This window comes from Pantherophis guttatus, chromosome 3 (assembly GCF_059756535.1).
Source record: "Pantherophis guttatus breed Tessera chromosome 3, ASM5975653v1, whole genome shotgun sequence".
Classification (NCBI taxonomy): Eukaryota; Metazoa; Chordata; class Lepidosauria; order Squamata; family Colubridae; genus Pantherophis; species Pantherophis guttatus.
Window position 1 is genome coordinate 115,828,482 of NC_142065.1, and position 23,963 is coordinate 115,852,444.

The window sequence follows — 23,963 nt, forward strand, 5'->3', positions numbered from 1 at the left end:
TTTGACCCAGGGCCCTCAGCTCCTTTCCTCTGAGGAGAGGCAACCAAGCAGGTGATGAATTTCTCAGCACTCCCTCATGCCATTGCTATACATTCCATAAGTTTCCCTCTCCCTCATAAGTATTGCAACTAAGAAACGAAGCAAGAAAAATATGGCTTCAGTTAAAGTGCACAACCTTTCTAGGTCCAGATGCAGTTACTGCATATCTTACTGAGAGAGCTTTGCACACAGAAATATCAAGGTTTATTGTTTTTAAAACTGCTTCAAAACATAGTTTCTGACTGATTTTGGCAGCAGCATATAATCAGTTTGAGAGAAATATGACAGGTTCTGACATTTCCAGATAACAAATTCTATAGTTTTGGTCAAGCATAAACAGGATTGCTTTTGCAGTTCAATAAATTTTCAAGAAATCTGTTTTTTCAATATTAAAGTAAAAACATTTATATTACTGAATATAGCACCAACTCCAATTTCAGTGTTCCATTAACATATAGAAAGCTTTGTCACTTTTGGAAATTCTCTCGTTATTTTAATAATTTTTTCACATCTGGGTGGACTGCAACCCTGCTTTTCAGTTCCATGAAATAGTAACTAAATATCCCTCTAATACAGTGGTTCTCAACCTTCCTAATGCCGCAACCCTTTAATACAGTTCCTCATGTGGGGTGACCCCCAACCATAAAATTATTTTTGCTGCTACTTCATAACTGTAATTTTGCTACTGTTATGAATCGTAATGTAAATATCTGATATGCAGGATGTATTATCATTGTTACAAATTGAACATAATTAAAGCATAGTGATTAATCACAAAAACAATATGTAATAAATGAGGAAGGTCAGCATGCATTGGTAGGAGTGAGTTGCTCATAATTTTTCTTCTTACCTTATTTATATTGTCCCCCATTATTATCTGAAAGAACCTATTACTCAGCATGTTATTAATTAGTCAATAGAGATTTTTGCAGGGGATAATATGGCACAGTTTGTATAACAACCCATCCTTCTTGTGTCATTTATGAACACAGCTCTGGTTTTGAGGCCTTGCAAGGAATATAAATCCTTCCATTCCCTACCATCTCTAGTCGGAGCTGAAGAAGCTTCTTGGTGGATGAGAAGCTAAAAACGTCTTCAAAGAAAAAACAAGAAACTCCAGTTGCCTCTTGGGGAAAAAAAAGCAACTTTGACTTAGCAGCTGCTAGAAAAGGGGGGTAACATATTTTCCGAAGCGGAAGGAAAACACACATACAAGGCTGCGTGTGCCAAGAGAGGAGCCATGAGGCTCCAGCCCTTAAAATGTTCAGCAGCGAGAAAACAAGCACTGAGCTGAAGGGCGCCACGAGAGAGGCGTGTTTGCACAGCAGCCACGGCGCCTCAGAGGAGCCAGCTAAATCGGCTGATTCTGGTTTTATCCTGCAGACGGTTATCTTCTGCCTCTCTTCCATGCTTCGTTTCCCAGCAGGGAACCTCGGGTCCATCCCACCCCAACCCGCTTTCCATTGCTTACTTAGCCCCCACGCCACGGGCCACCAACCACCCCCCCCCGCAAATTTCGCCCTTCGCTGGCCACCAGGCTCAGCCACCCTCGCTTGCCTCCGCCTTTTGAGGACGTACCTGGTCTTGGGCTGCCTGCAACCCCGCACTGGTTTCCCCCACCCGGTACTAACAGGCCTGCCAGGCCCCCAGGTTGGTCGAAAGAAGGAGAAGAAGGCACGACAGGTTCTGTGCAAGCAGGCCTGAGCCGCCCAGGCCCCGAGCCACCATAATGCAAATGAAGCTGGGAAGAAATGAGCTGACAGATCCAGCCTGCCTACCACGAAGGCGTGGGCTTAGAGCTGCCCAGCAGGGGGCACCGTAGCGCCTAAAAGCTTAGGACGTATCTGCATATGGGCAGACCTGCCTGGAGACGGATAGAGGAGCGGTGTCTCGGTTCCTAAGACCATCGAAAATATGTGTTTTCCGATGGTCTTAGGCGACCCCTGTGAAAGGGTCGTTCGACCCCCCGAGGGTTCGCGACCTACAGGTTGGGAACCACTGCTCTAATAAGACAATCTTAACACATACTGCAGGATTCAGTTGCAACTCACAGGTTCATTTTATTCAGCACAGCAAACTAATACTCTTAGCCAAAATTTAATTTGTCTCTTAAAGCTGTTTCATTCTATCCCTATGTATCTTGCTATGTATCTTACTTGGAAGCAGGAATGTAGATTCAATCCTACAGCAGCTCATTTAGCACATGGCAGGGCAGTCAATTTTTTCACAGTATCAACCCAATAGTTTTCTAATAAAAAGTTTGATTCATCAGGTTTAAAGTTTCAGAGCCAATTTCTTCATTTGATTCCTAAAATTCTAGCCATTCCATCATGTAAATACAGTTTGCAGGAGATACTTCTCCACCTTCATGGCAATCATCAAAAACCTAGGAAGGGAATAAGATACAAATATGATACATTATTTGATCAATTAAATTGTATCAACTGATATTTGCAAACAATTCTGTGAACAATTTATATACAAGTAACCTTATCTCTAAAGTCTGTAAGTGTAGAGTAGTGCTAGCTGCTACTCAGAGAATCTATGAATCTATGAAGACACCCAAATTATATAGAATAACAGAACTGGAAAGGATTTGGAAGTTTTCAAGTCCAACCATCTGCTCAAGCAGGAAACCCTATATCATGGTTTCTTAAAATCTTCTAGTGATCAAGCACCTACAACTTCTGAAGGCAAGCCACTCGACTGTCAGGAAATTACTTATTTCTAGTCTGGTGTTCTGACCCAGCCTTAGCAGAACCAATAAACAGACTCCTGGTCCCGAAAACCCCACTCTTTATTTAGCTACTGTGAATTACTGTCATTCACACACTGAAAAGTCTAAACAATAATCCTTCCAAGGGTTAGGAAGGTCTGAAGGACCTTCAGGAAGGATAAGGTCTGAAGGATAAGGTCTGACCTGAAGGATAAGGTCTGAAGTAAAGACCTTATCAGTTCCTTGGGATAATTGCCAGGCTGGGAGCTTCCAGCCGCAAAGCTGTAAATTCAATTCTGGCAAGCAATCTCTGAGGCACGAACAATGAGCAAATCTTCCAACAGAAATCCAAACGGTTGTCTCCCACAACTACTCCCCTTTTCCTTCTATTTATTCCCCAGCCAGGGAGGGATCATTCAGCGTCCACGTGTGCCTTGCTTCCTGAATTGACCCCTGGTCCTCAGTTGTTCTCTCCTCAAAGCTCTGCACATTCATGCATCTGGAACAGGCCCCAGCTATTCTTCCTACCCACTTATCTCAGCCTCTTAAGGCAGCTGCCTCTCCGGAGGCTGGGAAATGTCGGACGGCCCTGGCTCTATCTCTGCTTCTGATGCAGAGCATCCATTGGAGCTTTCCCCAGACTCCAGAACTGGCCCAAATTCCTCCCTAACCTCTTCATTGTCAGTCTGCTGCCAGCTCTGCTGGCAGCTGGTGGGACACAACACCGCATGGCCCTTCCCCTGGGTCTGACGATCTGGGTCCAGTGATGGGAATTGGTCGTGGAAGGCCTGCACCAAAGCAGATGCATGCATGGAGGATGCATGCATGTGAAATCCTCTGCCCATAACCCTTCCACTCGATCAGATACTGGAACCATCCTTTCAGCCACCGGGGGTCCCAAATGCTGGTGACCTTATACTCAGGTGGCCTATCTCCATCACGTTGGTCTGTCGAGGGACGGTCTGGTTGGCAGAGTGCGCAGGCTAGCCATTCTGGAACAAGGAGGGATCGACGAAAGACCAGATGGACTCGCAGTGTGCGTGGCAATGTCAGGCGATGACTGCTTCAACAGGGAAAGGGCCAAGTTAGACCAGTGGTCTAACTTCTTGACCGGCTGGTCTGACGGAAGATGCCTGGTGGACAGCCATACCCGTTCCCCCATAGCCAACACCAGTGTTGCTTGTTGAGACTAGTCCATGACTTTCTTATAGTCATCCTTTCTCCAGATACTGTTGCACCAATTGATGGACAGTCTGTAACTCAGCCAGATAGTCGTTAGCCACCGGAACTGGTGAGTCAAGTTGCATGAGGGGAAAGAACCAAAGGCCCACATTGGCCAAAAAAGGTATCATTTGCGTGGAGATGTGCTGCAAGTTGTTGAACGCGAACTCTGCCACTGCCAGATAATCCACCCAATTATCCTGCTTCTGTTTCACGAAGCAGTGCAGGATTGCTCCAGGATCCCCATTACTTTCTCTGTCCCGCCGTTGGTTTCTGGATGATGCACCAACAGGCAGATTTTCATGTCTAAGGCCATCATCAGCCCTTTCCAGAACTGGACTGTAAATTGAGCCCCTCTGTCCGAAATGACCCTATCAGGTAGGCTGTGCATGTGTTTGGATAAACATGTGGGTGGTGATGTGGGCTGTTAGTAAACCACGACACAGAATGAAATGCGCCATCTTCGTCAGCATGTCTACCACCACAAACACGGTCATAAATCCAGAGGATCCATCAAGAAGTCCATGGAAATGGTGCCCCAGGGTCCCTCCAGTGTCGGCAATGGCTGGAGCAGCCCGGCGGGGGGGTGGGGTGGGGTGGTCCTGTCGCCAACTTGGCCTGCCAGCACTGTACACAAGATGTGACGTAGGCTTGGACGTCATGTCATAATTGGGGCCACCAGAAGGTACAGGAAACCAGGTTCAAGGACTTGAAGAGGCCAAAGTGCCCCACGGCAGGATTAACATGGCATTGAGAGAGGATATGTCCCCAGAGTGGCCCCACTGGCACATATAGCCTGTCTCAATACCTCAAGAGTTCCTTTGTGAATGTGTTTTGACCTAGGCTTCCTTTATCTTCTTTGACACGCTGCCAAAGACCTAATTGGCAATTATCTTGGCAAGGCCACACGGAAACAGAGTCAAAAACGGAGCTTCAAACTACAAACCGACACCATCCACAATGTTGCTTCCTGCTTCCTTTATGTCTTATGGGAGGGATTTCCAAGCCTTACTCCCGAGTCATCCCTTTTGTTTAAACTGTTCTTGCCTTCTGGCAGTTCTGCACATGCGCGCACTAGGAACAGGCTCCCCCTGTTCCTCTGTCTCTCTGATGTCTGACTCCGCAGGCTCCAGAGTCCGCACATAACTCCCAGATGGCCCTGGCCCCATCTCTGCCTCTGATGCAGAGCCCTCATCCAAGCCTTCCCCAGGACTGACCCATGTTCCTCTGCTGACTCTGCTGCCAGCTCTGCAGGCTGCTGGCGGACCACAATTGAGAGGCGGGTCCCACCTCTTCCCGCTGTTGCTCCACCCAAGCGTTGTGTCACTGCGCTTTTAGTATCTGAGCCCATAGGTCCAGAGCCGTTCCAACAGTTCAGAAATAAGGGGCAGAGGATACACACAGTGATGGCATTTAATTTGCGGTAGTTGCGACAGAGCCTCAAGTCTCCGATCTTCTTCTTCACAAACAACACCAGTGCGGACACTGGCCGGATAAAACCCTGAGCCAAATTTTGGTCCAGGAAGTCCTGCAATGCGGCCAACTCATTTGTACTCACATAGAGTACAAATGGGAATGGCACATCTGGAAGCAAATCAATGGGGCAGTTGTATGGCCGGTGAGGGGGCAAGTGGTCCGCCTCTTGCTTGCTGAAGACATCTGCGAAGTCCACCAGGTCGGAAGGCAGGGACATCCTGGGCAGACTCAGCAACTGGCCTGCGCAGACTTGGTGGGTGTGGTCCATGCATTGCAAACTTAGGAAGGTGATTAGGTTCTGGGACCAGTAGATTTGTGGATCGTGCATCTGGAGCCAAGCCAAGCCCAAGACCATGGGGAAATGCAGGCCGGAGGTAATGTAAAACTGGATGGCTTCCTCATGAGAGCTGATGGCCAGGCACAAGGGTTGTGTGGCGGCCTTAATTGGCCCAGACAGGAGCACGCGGCCGTCCATGATCTCCATGAGCATAGGGGGATCCACCGGACAGTGAGGGACAGAATATTTGGCCGCAAACGCCACATCCATAAAATTTGTCCATCCACACCACATTCGTGGTGGCCCCGGAGTCGATCAGGGTGTGTGCCAGAATCTCATGTGGACTACTGGACAGAAACACTTGTGTCACCAGGATCAAGTGCTGGGGGGGGGTCGGGGGCCACCTGATGGGCGTGACTGTGTTGGTGTGTGCCTGACCCATCTGGAACAGGCCCCAACTGTTCTTCCTCCCCATTTATCTCAGCTTCCGAAGGCAGCTGCCTCTCCAGTGGCTGGGAAATGTTGGACAGCCCTGGCTCTCTCTCTGCTTCCAATGCAGAGCATCCAGCAGACCCTTCCCCAGACTCCAGAACCAGCCCAGGTTTCTCCCCAACTTCCTCAGTATTCGAGTTTGTTGCGAGCTCTGCTGGCAGCAGGTGGGACACAACAGATGGATCTCTCCTTGATTAGTTTCCATCTATTGTTTTTTGTCCTGTGTTCAGGTGCTCTGGAGAATAAATTGACCCTGTCTTCTTTGTGGCAGCTCCTTAGATATTGGAAGATTGCTATCAAGTCACCCCAGTCCTTCTTTTCATTAGATTAGACCAGGGGTCTGCAACCTTAAACAGTCAAAGAGCCACTAGGGCCCGTTTCCCATAGAAAACAAAACACTGGGAGCCACAAAATCTGGCTTGGTGTGGCCAACTTGACATCACTCACTCCCACCCAGTCACATGACCCCCAGCCATGCCTAGCCAGGTTTTGTGGCTCCCTGTGTTTTCTTTTCTATGGGAAATAGAAATCTCTCTGTCTCTCTCCCTGATCTCTCTCCCTCCCTCCCTCTCATCTCTCTTTCTCTATCCCTCCCTCTCTTTGCTCTCATCTGTTTTTTCTCTCTTTCTCTCATCCCTCTCTTTTCTCTTTCATCTTTCTTTTTCTGTCTCCCTTTTCCTCCCTCCCTCATCTCTTTCTCTCATCTCTTTTTCTCTTATCTCCCTCCCTCTCCCTCTCCCTCTCATCCCCCTCTCTCATTTCTTTCTCTTTCATCTGTTTCTCTTTTTCTGTCTCCCTCTCCCTCCCTCCCATCTCTGTGAAGTTTCTGAAAGATGCCCTAATTAATTCATGAGCCACGAGCCAAACTTCAAAAGAAATACAGTCATTTATTAAGAGCACTATTTTGGCAATATTCGGATGCAGTTAGAACTAATCCCATATAGATTTACGTTCCCCCATGACCCTGTCTCTCCCCTCCTCCCTGGCCATGTCATAAATCACATTCTCCAATTAACCACTTTGGCTGGCTGTGAAACCCAAAGCTCTCCTACTGACTGCGGTAGAAAGGCATCTGTGGAATGTAGTTTCAGTTAGGGAAATCAATCAGTTCCATCAGTTCTCCCTCCCTCCTGCTCATGGCAACTTGAAAGCTTTGCAAGTTGACAATCTCTCTCATCTCTCTTTTTCTCTTATCTTCCTCTCATCCCCCTCTTCTTCATCTTTTTCTCTCTCTCTTTCTCCTCCCTCTCTCTGTGTCTCTATGTCTGTCTCTGTGCGTGTGTGTGTGTGTGTGTGTGTGTGTGTGTGTATAGTTAATATTTCGGGTTTCTTCCCGTGTAATTGTGGATATATCCCTAAAAGGGTAGAAGTGACGTTTCGGCAGAATCCCATCTGCCATCATCAGGCTTATGCCAGTCCCTATGTCTCTTCTCACTCTCTCGGAAAGCCCTGCGTGTTCTCCTCGGGGCTTTTCGCTACACGGTTTTCTTTCTTCCTTTTGGAAATCCGGGCTGGCTGAGGAATGAGCGAACCCATGGCAGAGGCTTCCCTCCTCCTCCTCTCGTGCACACCCTCCCAGCACCTCTGGCCCTCTGGTGCTCGCCCACAATTCTCATACTCCACCAGGCCCGGTATTGTGGCCCGTCAGCGGCCTGTTTAGTTTAGTTTAGTTTAGTTTAGTTTATTTGATTTGTATACCGCCCTACTCCCGAAGGACTCAGGGCGGTGAACAGCCAACAATAAAATACATAAATACACAAAATTTAAAAACCCGATAAAATCAAATTAAATTATTTGGCCCAGACAAATTAAAATACCCCAATAATTTAAAAACAGATTAAAATTTACATATTTAAAAAGGGAAGAGATCAGGCCAAGCCCGCTTGATGGAATAAAAAGGTCTTCACAGCACGGCGGAAGGAGCGCAGATCCAGGATCCTCCGTATCTCCGGGGGGAGCTCATTCCAGATGGTAGGTGCCCCCACAGAGAAGGCTCTCCCCCTAGGGGCCGCCAGTCGACACTGTTTGGCTGACGGCACCCGGAGGTGTCCCTCTCTATGAGAGCGTACTGGCTGGTGGGAGGCTATTGGTGGTAGTAGGCGGTCCCGTAAATAACCAGGCCCTAAGCCATGGAGCGCTTTAAAGGTGGTAACCAAAACCTTGAAGCGCACCCGGAAGACCACCGGGAGCCAGTGCAGCTCGCGCAGGAGAGGTGTTACATGGGAGCGCCATGTCGCTCCCATTACCACCCGCGCGGCCGCACTCTGCACCAGTTGGAGCCTCCGGGTGCTCCTCAAGGGGAGCCCCATGTAGAGAGCATTACAATAGTCCAGGCGGGAGGTGACGAGGGCATGAGTGACCGTGCGTAACGAGTCCCGATCCAGAAAGGGACGCAACTGGCGAATCAGGCGGACCTGATAAAAAATCCTCCCGGTCACGGCCATCAAGTGCTCTTCTAAAGACAGCCGTGAATCCAGGAGGACGCCCAAGTTGCGAGCCCTCTCCGTGGGGGCCAATGATTCGCCTCCAATAGTCAGTGATGGCGTCAACTGACTATATCGGGACATCGGAAACCACAGCCACTCGGTCTTGGATGGGTTGAGCCTGAGCCTGTTCCTCCCCATCCAGATCCGTACGGCCTCCAGGCACCGGGACATCACTTCAAGGGCATCGTTGGGGTGATCCGGGGTGGAGATGTACAGCTGTGTGTCATCAGCATACTGATGGTACTCCACCCCGAAACCACGGATGATCTCGCCCAGCGGCTTCACATAAATGTTGAACAGGAGAGGTGAGAGGACCGACCCTTGCGGCACCCCACATATGAGGGGCCTCGGGGTCGACCTCTGTCCCCCTGTCAAACACAGACTGCGACCGGTCAGAGAGAAAGGAGGAGAACCACCGCAACACAGTGCCTCCCACCCCTAACTCTTCCAACCGGTGCAGCATGATACCATGGTCGATGGTATCAAAAGCCGCTGAGAGATCTAACAGGACCAGGACAGAGGAGCACCCCCTGTCCCGAGCCCTCCAGAGATCATCAACCAACGCGACCAATGCCGTTTCCGTGCTGTACCCGGGCCTGAAGCCCGACTGGAACGGATCCAGATACGTCGTTTCATCCAGGTGCTGGGGGAGCTGTTGCGCAACCACACTCTCAACAACCTTTGCCACAAAACGAAGGTTGGAGACCGGACGATAATTTACCAACATTGCCGGGTCCAGGGAAGGCTTCTTGAGGAGAGGCCTCACCACCGCCTCTTTCAAGGCGGCAGGAAAGACACCCTCACCCAGCGAAGCATTTATAATCCCCTGGAACCAGCCTCGTGTCACCTCCCGAGAAGCCAGCACTAACCAGGAGGGACACGGGTCCAATAAACAAGTGGTCGCGTTCAGTCTACCCAGAATCCTGTCCACGTCCTCAGGGGTCACAGGATCAAACTCATCCCAGATAACATTCTCAAGACCTGCCCCAGTCCCTCCCCCTGAGACTATCCAGTCGGAGTCCAGATCTTCCCGAATCTGAGCGATTTTGTCATACAGATATTGAACAAAATCCTCGGCTCTACCCTCCAAGGGGTCCTCCCGCGCTTCCTGGTGGAGCAGGGAGCGGGTCACCCTAAACAGGGCAGCCGGGCGATTATCTGATGACGCAATAAGAGCAGCAAAATAGCTACATTTCGCTGCTTTTATCGCCACTAGGTAATTCCTAATATGAGCTCTTACCAGTGTCCGGTCAGATTCAGAAAGACTGGCCCTCCAACTACTCTCTAGGCGTCTTTTCCGGCGCTTCAACTCCCTCAGCTAAATGAGGGCTAAATGAGGAGCTAAATGAGATCGGCGCCGGGTCAGAGGCCGCAAAGGCACGACCCGATCCAGAGCTCCAGCGACCGTCCTATCCCAGGCGGCCACTAGGTCTCCAGTCGAGGCGTGTGCCAGAGCCTCAGGAAATGGCCCAAGCTCCATCTGGAACCTATCAGGTTCCATCAGGCGCCTGGGGCGGAACCATCTTACCGGCTCCGGCTCCCTGCGGCGGGGTGTAGCGGTTCGAAGGTCGAGACGAAGGAGAGAGTGATCAGACCATGACAAGGGCTCGGTGACTATATCCCCTATCTCGAGATCACTCAATCACTGTCCAGAGACAAAAACCAGATCCAGCGTGTTTCCCCCCGTGTGGGTAGGGCCATGAATTAACTGGGTCAGGTCCATGGCTGTCATGGAAGCCATGAACTCCCGAGCCACCTCAGATGCCTCACCAACGGACGGCAAGTTGAAATCCCCCATGACCATAAGCCTAGGGGTCTCAACCGCCACCGTGGCGATGACGCTGAGTAGCTCGGGCAGGGCTGCTGCCACATGGCAGGGAGCCAGATACGTGATCAGCAAACCCATCTGAACCCCGTGGCCCCATTTCACAAGGAGGGATTCACAGCCGGCCGTCTGAGGAACAGTGGCCTGTGCAGCTAGTAGCTGATTCCAACAGCGAGGAGGCTGGTGTGGTGCTGCGCCAGCAGCCTGTGCAGCTGGCATTCGAGTCAGACAATGAGGAGGCTGGAAAAGATGTGGTGCCATAGGCGGGGATTCAGCCAGGGCCTTCAGAACCTCCCATAAGTGAAGAGGAAGAAGAGGAGGAGCCTTTTCTCGATGCACAGGCACGCAGAGCTGCCAAAAGGCAGGAGTCATTCCTCAGGAGGAGGTCTCCTTGAAAGTAAGGCTTGGGGCTAATTGGCCACTCCCTTAACCTATTTAAGGAAGGACGACGACTGAGGCAATTTGCAGGGAACAACTTCGTTCACTCTCCTTTGTGTCTTGATCTTAGTTCTCTACAAATTGCTTCTGGTCTTTCTGCCAACCATAGTAAGATTACAATTATTTATTCTTTGAATTCTTGTAGGCTGTTAAGAAAGTTAATTAACAGCCTTTGTTTGAAAAAGACTGATTTAATTTAGTAAACTAAGGTTTGTACAGACTTTGTGTGTGCTGCGTTCTTTGGGGTCCGTAGCTGGGGCAGAACACCCAGCTTGCTGAGAGGGGGAGCAGCCCTGACACCTCTGCTTACTCCGCCCCCCATGGCCCCAGCCATTGCTGCCCAGGGTAGGCACAGGAAATGAAAGCAAGCAGAAACATAGCTCTCACTGGGGCGAAAGAGCTGAGATCGGGGAAGGCACAGGCAACAGAAAATGGCACATTTGAAAGGTGGCAAATAGCATCCCGCCGCAAGAGCTGGGCCATGCCTGTCCACCATCCAACTTGCCAATGGCTTCTGCTGGGCCATCCCCCCCCCCCGCTGGGCTGTTTTGCTCGGCACTCAGTGGGGGAGGGGAGTGGTTCTCCACACTGCTCTCTTCTTTCTCTTGGCCCCACCTACAAGGTAGGAGGAAGGCCAGGCTTGGGGGATGGCCCCCACCCTGCAGGATCCTCCCCCGCCGTTCTCTCCCAGCCCTCTTTACTGGCGGCAACAGCAAATGTTCCGTGACAAAGGTGGAATACTGTTGCCACGCAAAGGCAAGTGCAGGGGTGCTTCACTCCCGCACTAAAGCTCCGACCATGCCACTGCTGCGACAGGACGATGGCTCTTTCATCCCTCTGCCGTGACAGGGTGGCAGGGAGCTGCAGCAGAGGGCCCAAAGAGCCACATGCGGCTCTGGAGCCACATGTTGCCCACCCCTGGACTAGACATACTCAATTCCTTCAACTTTCTTTATGTTTTAGCCTCCAGTCTTCTAATTGCATCACGCTCATGTTGGAAGCACCAAGGCACTTCCAGGTTGAAAGGATTAATTGGTGACATCACTGTTATCCAGAAGACACCCAGTTGGGGGCTTCTTTCATGTCCCAAGGAGAAGCTGGAACAAGGGATAGGAAGTCACCCCACGGCAGCACTCCAGTCTTGAATGCAGGCTTGCTACTTATCAAGCCAGCATCCTAACCACATGAGCCACCATGTGCCTAATCTCTAATCATAAGTTGGTTGCTTGTGGCCTATTTTATCAAATGCCTTACTGAAGTCCAAGCAAATTATGCCTATGTATTTAGCTGGTCCATTAACTTTGTCACTTTGTCAAAGAATGCAATAAGGTTTGCTTGGAATGATGGGGTTTTGACAAACCCATGTTGGCTTCTGATTATAAGTGCTTGCTTTGAGGTATTCGCAGATGTGTTGCTTGATTAGCTTGATTTGTCTTTTCCAGGATCTTCCCAGGTATTATGAAGCACAAGAAAGTACAACTTCATCCAGAAGCAACTCCCTCAACATTAGTTGACAGAATCCTAGAATAATCTGATTCATTTTACTAATCAATTTATTAGACAATTGGAGACCAACAACTATTATTATAATCCTAAACTGCAATATTCAAGTGCCATATTTTAAAATGGGCTTTAAAAGAGAAGTTAGTGCAATAGAATAATGCACCAATATTACCAAAATAATCACAGACTTAACTGGAAATCTAAAAGTTTTATTTGGAAGTAACTGCAGTCCATCAATAATACACTAATCTGGAGGCTAGGATTGAATATAGCTGCCTAATGAAATAAGGGGTGCCCCAAGCCAAAGACATCCTATACCTTGAATGAGAAAGTAAAATCAAAGAGGCCTTGGGATCTTTGTGACTACACAGCTTTTTTTTCAGGAAAAGGAAGCCCCACAGAGAACTATATATACATTTGTTGCTGAACTCAAATTTCCAAGTGCTGAGAGCCAGTTTGATCTAGTGGTTAAGGTATCAAGCTTGAAAGTAGGACATTGTAAGTTTAAGTCCTGCCTTAGCCTTGAAAGTCAACTGGGCTAGTCACTTTCTCTCAGCCCAGCCCACCTCACAGGATTATTGTGGGGAGGAAAGTGTGTTATATACATTCACCACCTTGAGTTATTTGTAAAAATAATAAAGGTGGGATAAAATAATTAACAGATTGTCATGTTTCCTACCATTTGAATTAACAGTAATTCAACTATTTTTGTTGTACTGCCAACCTTTTATGAACAGTAATGGGGTGGGGCGTAAAGAATATGTATAATAGATGCATTTCATATCCTGGTTGCTAGGAAGAAGCTTCAAGGATAAATGTCAATGGTAGCTGAGCAGTACACAAGGTTTTCATGCATATTGATAAATCTGGTTTTCGTCTATTCTTTCTTGGAGGTTTATCTTAAATTCACAATCATCTTTCAGACAATTAATTAAACTACTTTCTGGATTAGATACTAGAAATATATTTTGAATACAACATTTACAGGTTTTAACAGTTTAACTGTTTTGTTTCGGAATATAATTTAAACGGCTAATGTTTAATGTAAGTCTCTCTCTCTCTCTCTCTCTCTCTCTCTCTCTCTCTCTCTCTCTCTCTGGACTACTATAACTCGCTCTATAGGGGATTGCTCTTGAAGATGACATAAAAACTTCAGCTAAATATAAGATACAATTATTCATATACAGAGGAAATGCCCAAAGGTACACTGACTACTAAACTGTTTCTGCATGGCGTTCATGTTGACTGTAATAGCTATTCGATTCTCCCCCCACCTTTATTTTGGTCAAGTCAACTTGGCATATTAAATATTCCTGCCTGCTATTTTCCCCAAAACTTAGTGAGGTGGTCTGAACCTGGGAGTCTGTGAGAATGATTGCTCTTGAACTAATATTGAGAAAACCTGTTAAAACTTGTGTCTTTAGGTGGGTATGGGGGATTGAGAAATTGATAAAACCTGTACCTGAGATGTCTGTGAGCATTGCTTATTATTTTTTTATTGCTATTATTGCTGAGGACTTTGTTTCTATGGGCTTCTATAAATTTATTGCAATAAAGATTATAAACAGACCAGAATGAAATAAAGTATAGGTTGGACACCAACAGCTTAAGGTTCTCTTAAAAGTAAATAAAAACAATGTAGCATCAACTGTTTGCAGATATTAACAGCCACCATGCAAAACTTAACAATATTGTGTATGATGAAAGTTACTTTAACTGAAACACAACTCTGTAAAATTCATCAGAATGACATAAAACATGGAATAGTAAGAGGGGGGGAAATTATTTTTTTTGCAGTCATTTAGAGCAACACGTAAGAGTACCAGAGTCACAGAAATACCGTATTTTTCGGAGTATAAGACGCACCGGAGAATAAGATGCACCTACCTTTTTTGGTGAGGAAAAGAAGAAAAAGAAATCTCCCTCTGCCTCTGAGCAAACAGCAAACAGCCTGCTTTACTTTCATTTTCGTTTTCAATATAGCTTGATTAGCACAAGGAAAAAAAAAAACTGCTCCAGCAATTTACCTTTTTGCAGCAAGCAGCACAGCCCTGCACAAAACAGCTGAGAGTCGGGAGGCAGATGGAATCAACTTGTGCTAATTAGGCTGTGCTGAAGCTGAAAGGAGCTGTTTTTTCTTGCTGTTTGCTTGCAAGGAGGTAACTGCTGCGAGGCAGAGGCCACAGGGTGGGGCGCCAGTGGGTGGACGGGGCTACATTCGGTGTATAAGATGTACCTAAATTTTCACCCACTTTTAGGGGGGGGAAAGGTGCGTCTTATACTCTGAAAAATATGGTAGGTACAGGCTAGTATAGAGTCTGTATTAGTTACCCTACCAAACTGCTGGACCCTAGCTGGGTCTAAAGAAACATACATGCTGGGGATGATGAAATAATAAAAATCAGCCAGTTGCCATCTGCCATGCCTTGTTTGTTTCCTAAATGAGTCTGAACTGAGGCTAATTAATCTTGATATTCAGTATCTAGAAGCCTTCAGGCTATTCTGAAAGTAAAATCTATAAAACATCCACAATAAAAGATTTCACATCACTATTTGGAACAAAACTGAAACTGGTTGGACCAAACAAGGAATCTAATCTGTTCTTCTTGAGGAGTTAGGGGACAGAAAAGAGTATTGTTTCATATTTCTGTAACCCATTTGGCTTACTTATGTGATTGAAGAGGCACAAACGTTCTTGCAAGAAACAAGCTAGCTATCTTGGGAGTCTACTTTCAGACTGTGAAACCACCCTTTCTACAAAGAAGTTGGCCTTCACCTGTCTCCCAGAGCTACAAGCAGCCCCCAAATTCCCTTTGAATGGAGTAAGGGTGCTATGATTACTGAAAATCAGTGACAGACTTTAAAGCAGTATACAGCTTTAGACAGTTTATTTATTTGATTTATATCAGGAGTGTCAAACTCGCGTCATCACGATGTTATGTGACGTATCGTGACTTTCCCCCCCTTCGCTAAAATGGGGGTGGATATGGCTAGCACGTAACGCATCTGACCTGTGGGCCATGAGTTTGACACCCTTGATTTATATCCCTTCTTTATTTGTACAACTCAAGGTTACATAAATAATGTTCCTTCCTTACTTGTTTTCCACACAACACAGAGATGAGTTAGTCCAAGACACTCATCTGGCATCTATGCCTAACCAAAGAATAAAATTCAGTCTCCAGGATTCTAACCCAAATCCTCACTACTATGTTGATACTCAAAACTTTTTCTCAAAAGATCAAAGAGAAGAAAAAAAAGATATCACTCTCCTCCATCAGAAAAAAAATCCCCATGAATTTTCAGTTCAGCTCATATGTCTGATTTAGCTTGGTCCACTGCAACCCACACAATTAACTAAGGCCCTCAACGATCAAAGGCTGCTCAGTTCTCCTTTATATTCATGGCAAAAACAATTTTAACTTTGCCTATCTTTTAATCACTGACATTTTTAACTTCTCCTTGATATTTCAACACTAAATAAATGTGATTTTTTTAAAATTAAACCTGGAATGAGCAAATAAACTACTAGCAATATAAGCCAAATAATAAATTTTGCTGAAAAATATCAATCCAGTAGTTTCTACAACATATTCTCACCAACTTGCTTGAATGATTTCCCATTCCTGCTTAATTATTTTACCAGATATAAAACAATAAATACCCTGTACAGGTAGTCCTCAACTTACAACCACAATTGAGTCCAAAATTCCTGTTGCTAAATGAGATATTTGTTAAGTGAGTTTTGCCCATTTTACAATATTTTTTGCCACAGTTGTTAAGTGAATCACCGTAGTTGTTTAGTAATATTCATGTTAAGTGAATCTGGCTTTCCCCACTGATTTTGCTTGTCAGAAGGGTACAAAAGCTGTATGACCACGGGACACTGCAACTATCACAAATATGAGTCAGATGCCAAGCATCTGAATTTTGATCACATGACCATGAAGATGCTGCTCACATAAGCAGGGATGCTGCAACAGTCATACGTGAGAAAACTGATCATGTCACTTTTTCCAGTACTGCTATAACTTTGAACAGTCACTAAATGAAGTAAGATGAAGACTACCTGTATTCTGAAGTCTAATTTGAATGACTGATATGCAGATAAATTTTAATGAGTCACACTAGTAAAACATCTGATCTCAATATATGATTCCTGAGGAATACTTACTGGACAAAGTCCGCAAGGTATCCGTATCAACCCAGTGGGTTGTATGACTGGACTGATAGCTCTGTAGAGTTTCATGTGCCCATCTACACTCCCTGCTGATGCTTCCTTTGCAGCAATAATGGTCATTTCTACTTTTCCATCATATATTAAGGTATTTAAAATTGTTTCTATGTCCTCCATTGACAATTCCACCTAAAGAATTTAAAAAGCTCAAGTAAGAATTCTTTAAGAAAAAGCATATACTGATGCTTGAAAAGCAGGCTATTGTAAATGCTTCTATAACACAACTAATGCTTAATTGAACAGAACTGTTTTTTAAAAATCCAGCATGATTTCAGCATGAAAGAATTAACTTATTAGTTTAGTTATCAAGACATGTGGTAAAGACAATTGCTTTCCAATTACATAGACTATGCAAGATCCCTCTGAGGGAGATGGGCAGTCTAGAAATACAAAATATAAATAAATAAAAACAATAAAGAGGAGTAAAATTGCCAGAGGTAGGCTGAATATCCATTTTAAAAAGGAAACATCGTTCAGCCAAAAGCAGAGTTTAAATATTCTAGAAAAAAAAGGAATAAAGAGCGCTTTAAATCAAGTGGATCATAAAACTCATCTGCTGAATCAGAGCTCTCTCTAATTCAGAATTAATTTTGCATGATATGATGCAAAGAGGCCATCCAATACTATTAAAAAATATGCCCATGAAAAAATATGTCCATAATTTTTTTCTATCAGGTTTAATCTTAATTTTCTTCAAAACTGAAATCTGTTTTATTATTAAAAGTAATTGCTTAACCCAATAATCAAGCATTTCTTCAAGGTACATTCTGAAGCTATACATTTTAGTTTAAAAGTCTTGCTTGAACCCAGACTGCTATTGCTTTCAGGGAAAAAAAAATACTTCCTTTTCTTTTTCATTCTCTCTTTCTTTCTTTCCATATTTCTGTGGATAAAATCTAAAAAATAGGATCTAATTTTTAATAAATAATATTCAAATGGATTTATAATCCAATTGATTATTTTTAAAAATGGATCCTGAAAGCCATTGGTAAAAATTAACCATCATTCAGATACCTTTTACAACAAAATGAGTTAGGACCAATAGCAGCAGCTTAAGTCCCCATAAGGTGACCACTGCATTAATGCAGTTCAACTAAAGGTGTGCTTCCACATGATCTACAAATACAACAAAAAAGAAAATGCCTATTATTTTTCAAGACACAATATTGTTCTTTAAGTACAAAATGAAAAACTAATACACCAATGGTCTTACCTTACTGATACCTAGCTCACTGATATATTTCCACACCTCGTGAGAAGATGCGAATGAACTATTTCTTTGTATCATAGGATTCTGCTTGGTTTCTCGAGCTGCTTCAGCCTACAAAATACCAATGAAAAAAAAAGATGTACTAGAGAAGCCACCTATATCAGTGGATAAGGATATTTTAGCTGGATTTAATTCAAAGATGTTTGTAGGTAAGCTATTCATACAGTGTTTTAAAGAAGCATTTCTTGGCATCAAAATAATTAACCTTTAACAAATGCCTCTGTGGCTTCCCTTTGCTGCACTTCATTGACTTCTTCAACATTAATAAGTTTCTTTTTAAAAACAAATACTATAAACTTTTAAAAAATGAATTTTTAAAAATTATTTTTCATTCATAGTCTAGAGTCATAATGATACTTAACAATAACTTAATTACCATTAACTGGCCTATTTTTTTTCTTCAGAAAAGTGCTTGCAACTTTCTTCAGAGAATAGAAGAAAGCACAAAGGGATTTGTTATCTCAGGATTTAATTTTATTCAATAATGAGTTAGAGTTGAAATGACACAAATATTGGAATAAAACTATATGAAATGCTGAGATTTTCAGTGCTATCAAAAGCTAAAGATAGATAGTATATATGTATTCTGGAAAGCAGAATGTTAGAAATTCAAACATGTAAATTAGAATTCTCTGTAATATACTAGGACTCTAGTCTTTTTTTCTGCCACATAAAAGTACCACATCTGCCATATTAAATGCCTAACCAGCTTGTGGGATCATTACATGAAACATCTGCCTTTTTAGTTATATCCCAGGGATCCTTTCCTTAGGAATAACTTTAATGTACTCAAACTGTTCAGGAAAAAATCCATTATAGCATCCACTATAAGATGCAAGATCCAATTTGAATACTCTGAAGTATCACAAAATTATAGAGTTAGAAATGATCATTAATACTATCCAATTTCTTGCTCTATAAAATTTATATACAGCTGAAGAGAATCTACAAATTTGATAAAAGTAGGGACTGGAAATCTTAAAGAGACTTGTTGCAATGGTCTGCAGTGAAAGTTGGACAGCTTTAGAGAAACCTTATTAAGTACAGAATGATAGCTATCACCATTACAATTAGTTCGGATACATTGTCCTGTTGTAACTGACCCATTTTTTTCTTATTTTTCCCCCTCTGCACAGCAGAGAGATTGGAGATGAAGGAATTAAAAGAGAATGAGTATGCACACAATGGGGAACAAATTGGGCTTTTTGTGTTGCATACCCGCAGCTCCCAGTGCTGCCAATACTACCACAATGTTTTTGTGGGTATTCGGAATTGAGTAACTGCTTACTCCCTCGTAATTCCCTCTTGTAAGAGGGGAAAGAAGGGAAAGGGAAAGGGAAAGAATGTATGCAAATTACACGAGTCATTTACCTTAGTCTGAAGAAATTTAAAACACTGTTGATTTAGCACCTCTACAAATTCAGATTCGAAGTCTTGGTCACTATACCAAGCTCCTCCTGTCACAGAACGATCCGGCTGGAGATTGTACAACATGTACACTTTCTTCTTGGATGCCTATCGAGTTAATGACATATTTTATTCAACTCCTCTGCAATATGAAAAACCTTCTAATATTTATCTTTAAGAAAATTTATCCTGTACGATACAGGTATTCCTCAACTTACAATGATTTGTTTAGTGATTATTTGAAATTACAATGGCACTGAAAAAAGTGACTTATGACCATTTTTCAAATTTATGACTGTTGCAGCATCCCCATGGTCACTTGATCAAAATTTGGAGATTGGAAGTTGGCAATTTGGCATGTATTTATGTTTGCACTGTCCTGGGGTCATGTGATCACCTTTTGTGACTTTCTGACAATCAAAGTCAATGAAAAAACTAGATTCACTTAATGTCCATGTTACTAACAACTGCAGTGATTCACTTAACAACTCTGCAAGAAAAATTGTAAAATGGGGCAAAACACACTTAATAACTGTCTTGCTAACTACAGAAATTTTTGATTTAATTGTAGTTATAAACTGAGAACTACCTGTATGTGCTCCAGGGTCTTTGGAAGATATGGTTCAATGTAGTGGTGGGATTCAATTTTTTTAACAACCGGTTCTGTGGGCGTGGCTGTTGGGGGTGTGGCTTGGTGGTCATGTGACCGGGTGGGTGTAGCTAGCTGGTCATGTGACCGATGGGCGTGGCTATCTGCATAGGGACTACAGAGGGCTGAAAAAAGTCATTTCTGACAGGTCCTCGCACTTTTGACCGGTCCTCGCACTTATGACCATCCTCACATTTATGCCCATTGCGGCATTCTTAACAACCATGTCACTCATTTCACAACTGCTTCTCTTCATCATGGTGACAAGATAGGGCAAAAACGTAAAATGTGAGGACAGTCGTAAGTTCGAGTACTGGTCAAAAGTGTGAGGACCAGTCAGAAATAACTTTTTCAGCCCTCTGAGTAGTCCATATGCATAAAAGGATACAGCAATAGAGAGGGATGAAGGAAGGGAAGGGAAATTAGAGTAGGAGTGAGGGTAAGAGAGGGAGGAAGTGAGGAGGAGAAGGAGAAAGGAAGAGGAAGTAGGGAGGAGAAGAAGAAGCGGAGGAAGAGAAAGTAAGAAGGAAAGAAAAGAGAGAGGTGGTAGGTTTGAGGAGAAAGATTGCTGTACAATAAAAAAGATGAAAGGGAAGAAAGCCAATCCCAAACAAATATAAAGATATTAAGATAAAGAATGAATTGTTAAACTTTAAAGAATAAAAGAGAACAAATATGAATAAATAACAATAATTAGAAACACACATACAAACATACAATGTATTTTCTTTGAACAGAGTATTTGGCTGGTTCACAAATTTAAACAGTGTTTAGTCATTTCAATTAAATTTACAATTTCTATATTTCCTTTTTGCCATATTTATTCCTCATCTATTTTTGTAAAAAACCAATATTACCCTTCATCTTCATCTCTAATCTTAATCAAATTCAATTTTTCCCTTCTATTCTATATTATACCCCTTCGCATTGTCATCTATTTTTATATCCATCCTCACATTGGTTAATTATGTAATATTACAGTTGTTTAATATAAATTCAACATTTTAATATAAATCAATTAGTTATATAACTACTTTTTGTATATTAATCAATATGAACATGAATATTCCAATTATTTCCATGCAATCCAATTTCTTACAAATCAATTAATTATATTTACCAATAATAATAAACCAAATAATTTCCCCCATATATTTCTCCAAACCACAACTTAACCATTTCTGCTTTCAACACAATATACAATTAATAGTATCTCAATTATTACAATTCCCTAGTTAAATAGAGCTTTTTTTCTTTTGTGTTTTAAAATCTTGAACCTCCTCTTTTCCCCTAAATTTCCCATTGTTTGCACCTACCTTTTTTGGTGAGGAAAAAGAAAAGAAATCTGCCCGCCTAATTTCCCAACGTTGCAACAACAGCAAAGCCAACAGCCTGCTTTACTTTCTGTTTCGTTTTTCAGCATAGCTAGGGGGAAAAAAATCAGCACTCTTTGCAAGCAAGCAAGCAGCAGAGCCCTGAGCAAAACAGCTGAGAGCAAATCAGCTGAGAGTCGGGAGCCAATCTAAGCAAGGGCTAATTAGCCTATGCTGAAGCTCTGCGGGCCAATAAAATTACAAAAAAACACCGAACCCTTTGTTAAATTGCTGGCTCGCCCGTCCCTCGCCCACCACTATTTATTGGCAATAAATAGTGGTGCGGAGGGGCGGGGCAAGGGGCGGGGCGAGCCAGCAATTTAACAAAGGGTTCAGCCGAACCCCCTAGAACCGGCAGAATCCCACCACTGGTTCAATGGTTCCAAGATCATGTCTGCCAGCTCCTTCAGAACTCTGGGATGTAATCCATCAAGTCCCAGTGATTTGAACTTGTCTAGAGCAGGCAGGTATTCTTTTATCATTTTCTTGCTTACCGTATTTTTCGGAGTATAAGACGCACTTTTTCCCCCTAAAAGAGGGTGAAAATTTGAGAACATCTTATACTCTGAATGTAGCCCCGCCCACCCACCGGCCCCCACCCTTTGGCCTCTGCCTCCCAGCAATTTACCTCCTTGCAGCAAGCAATAAACAGCAAAACAGCCCATTTCAGCTTTAGCACAGCCTGATTAGCACAAGCAGTTGATTGTGGGTTAGATCGGCCTCCCAACCCTCAGCTGTTTCAAGCTGCAGGAATTGCCATTGCCTATTGCCACAATGGCCTCCGCTGCTTGCTGCAAGCAGGCAAATTGCTGGGAGGCAGGATTTTTTTTTCTTGTGCTGAAAATGAAAATGAAACTAAAGCAGGCTGTTTGCTGCAACGAGGCAAGCTGGGAAGCAGAGGCAGAGTTATTGTGAGTGTTTTATGGTCTTATTTTCTTCTTTGTATCCTTTTGTTGTAAAATTTCTGTCTAGAATCAACAATTAGCTGGAATTTAAAAAGCATTTTTAACTTAACTTAACTAACTTAATTAAAATGTTACCTGGAAAATAGAGGGGGGGAAAAGCTTTACATCTAACAGATTGCGTGCTGAATAATTTACTGATTCCGATTACAATACCAATCTATGCAAAGAAAAAAAAACTTAAAACAGTTCCAAACTGGTAAAATTTCATATTATTTACCATATCCATGCACTAGTGTATATCTTATTTTCCTCCCCCAAAAAGGTAGGTCCGTTTTTAGTCCAGAGCGTCTTATACTCCGAAAAATACGGTAATTTAATTTAAGTCTGTCTTTTACAGTTGTTTTTGGTAGGTTGGGCTGTATTATCTTTTTGCGTGAAGATAGATGCAAAGAATGAATTAAGTAGCTCTGCTTTCTCTCTATTGTCTGTTACTTCCTTGCCATCTTCTCTCATTAGTGGACTGATTGTTTCCTTGACTTTTTTCTTGTTTTTCATAAGTTGAAAGAAACTTTTACTATTTTTGACATTTGTTGCAAGTCTTATTTCACTATGAGTCTTAGTTTTCCTGACTTTATCTTTGCAAGTTTGGGCTATTTGTTGGTATTCTGCCTTAATTATATGTCCCTCTTTCCATTTTTTGTACTTATCTTTTTTGACTTTCAGTTTATCAGAGAGTTCTTTTAATCATGCGGGTTTCTTGTTTTTCTTTTTCAGCAGTATTGAGCTGGATTGGGCTTTTATAATCATACTTTATAGAGTTTCCCAAACTTCTTGAGTTGTTTTCCCCTTTACAATTTTCATCTATGGAATCCTTCCCAAACTATTTCTAAATTTGTTAAAATCAGCTTTTTTAAAATCTAAGGCACTGGTTTGATTATGTTCTAATTTTTGTGTTTCCATTATATTGAATTCCAATATGACATAGTCACTCTCTCCCAAAGTTCTGGCTACTTGAACCCTCTCTATAATTTCTTCTCTATTAGTAAGAATTAGGTCCAGTATAGCTGTCCTTCTAATTCCCACTTCTACCTTTTGGATGACAAAGTTGTCAGCCAGGTTGGTCAGGAACCTGTTTGATCTCTCACTTGATGCAGAATTTGTCTCCCAGTTGATGTCAGGGTAAAGTCCCCCATTACTAATGTGGTGTGTTTCCTACAGATATGTTAACTGGTTAACAAAAAGTTTGTCTATTTCTTCTGCTTGGTTGGGTAGCCTGTAGTATACATTTATGGCAATCTCATTTTTCTTTTCTTTTATATTGACCCATATGCATTCCGAGAGGCTTTCATTCTTGGTTTTGTGCATTTTTGTAGAGATGTAGTGATCTCTTATATATAATGCAACTCCACCTCCTCTTTTATTCGGTCTGTTTCTTTCGAAAGTTTGTATCCCTCCATTCCGGTCATGAGTTTCATCCCACCAATGAAGCTTTAGGTAATGGCACCTATTGTCAGCCCTGGAGCCATCTTTAAATTGGAATCTTCAGGGCTGCCACAGCAGTGGATGGGCAAGCTGTGGAAACAGGAGGGGGGTGGAGACAGTGTGGGGTGTATAGCCATAACAACATATTTTCCCTTGAGAGTCAAGGA

At 43.4% G+C, this 23,963-nt stretch overlaps 1 protein-coding gene across 2 annotated transcripts in view; it reads right to left on the reverse strand.

Moving 5' to 3' along the window:
• Positions 1 to 220: 220 nt before the first annotated feature.
• POLR3F (RNA polymerase III subunit F) overlaps positions 221 to 23,963 on the reverse strand; it is a 195,015-nt gene continuing 171,272 nt past the window's right edge. Inside the window, exons 6-9 of one of the 2 annotated variants that reach the window (XM_060686731.2) lie at positions 19,352 to 19,495; positions 17,924 to 18,031; positions 16,648 to 16,839; positions 221 to 2,425 (exon numbers count right to left, since the gene is read on the reverse strand). In XM_060686731.2, coding sequence (XP_060542714.1) covers positions 2,348 to 2,425; positions 16,648 to 16,839; positions 17,924 to 18,031; positions 19,352 to 19,495 — 522 coding nt within the window. In that variant the 3' untranslated portion in view covers positions 221 to 2,347. The remainder of the gene's footprint in view (positions 2,426 to 16,647; positions 16,840 to 17,923; positions 18,032 to 19,351; positions 19,496 to 23,963) is intronic. The other variant, XM_060686733.2, reaches the window with a different exon arrangement.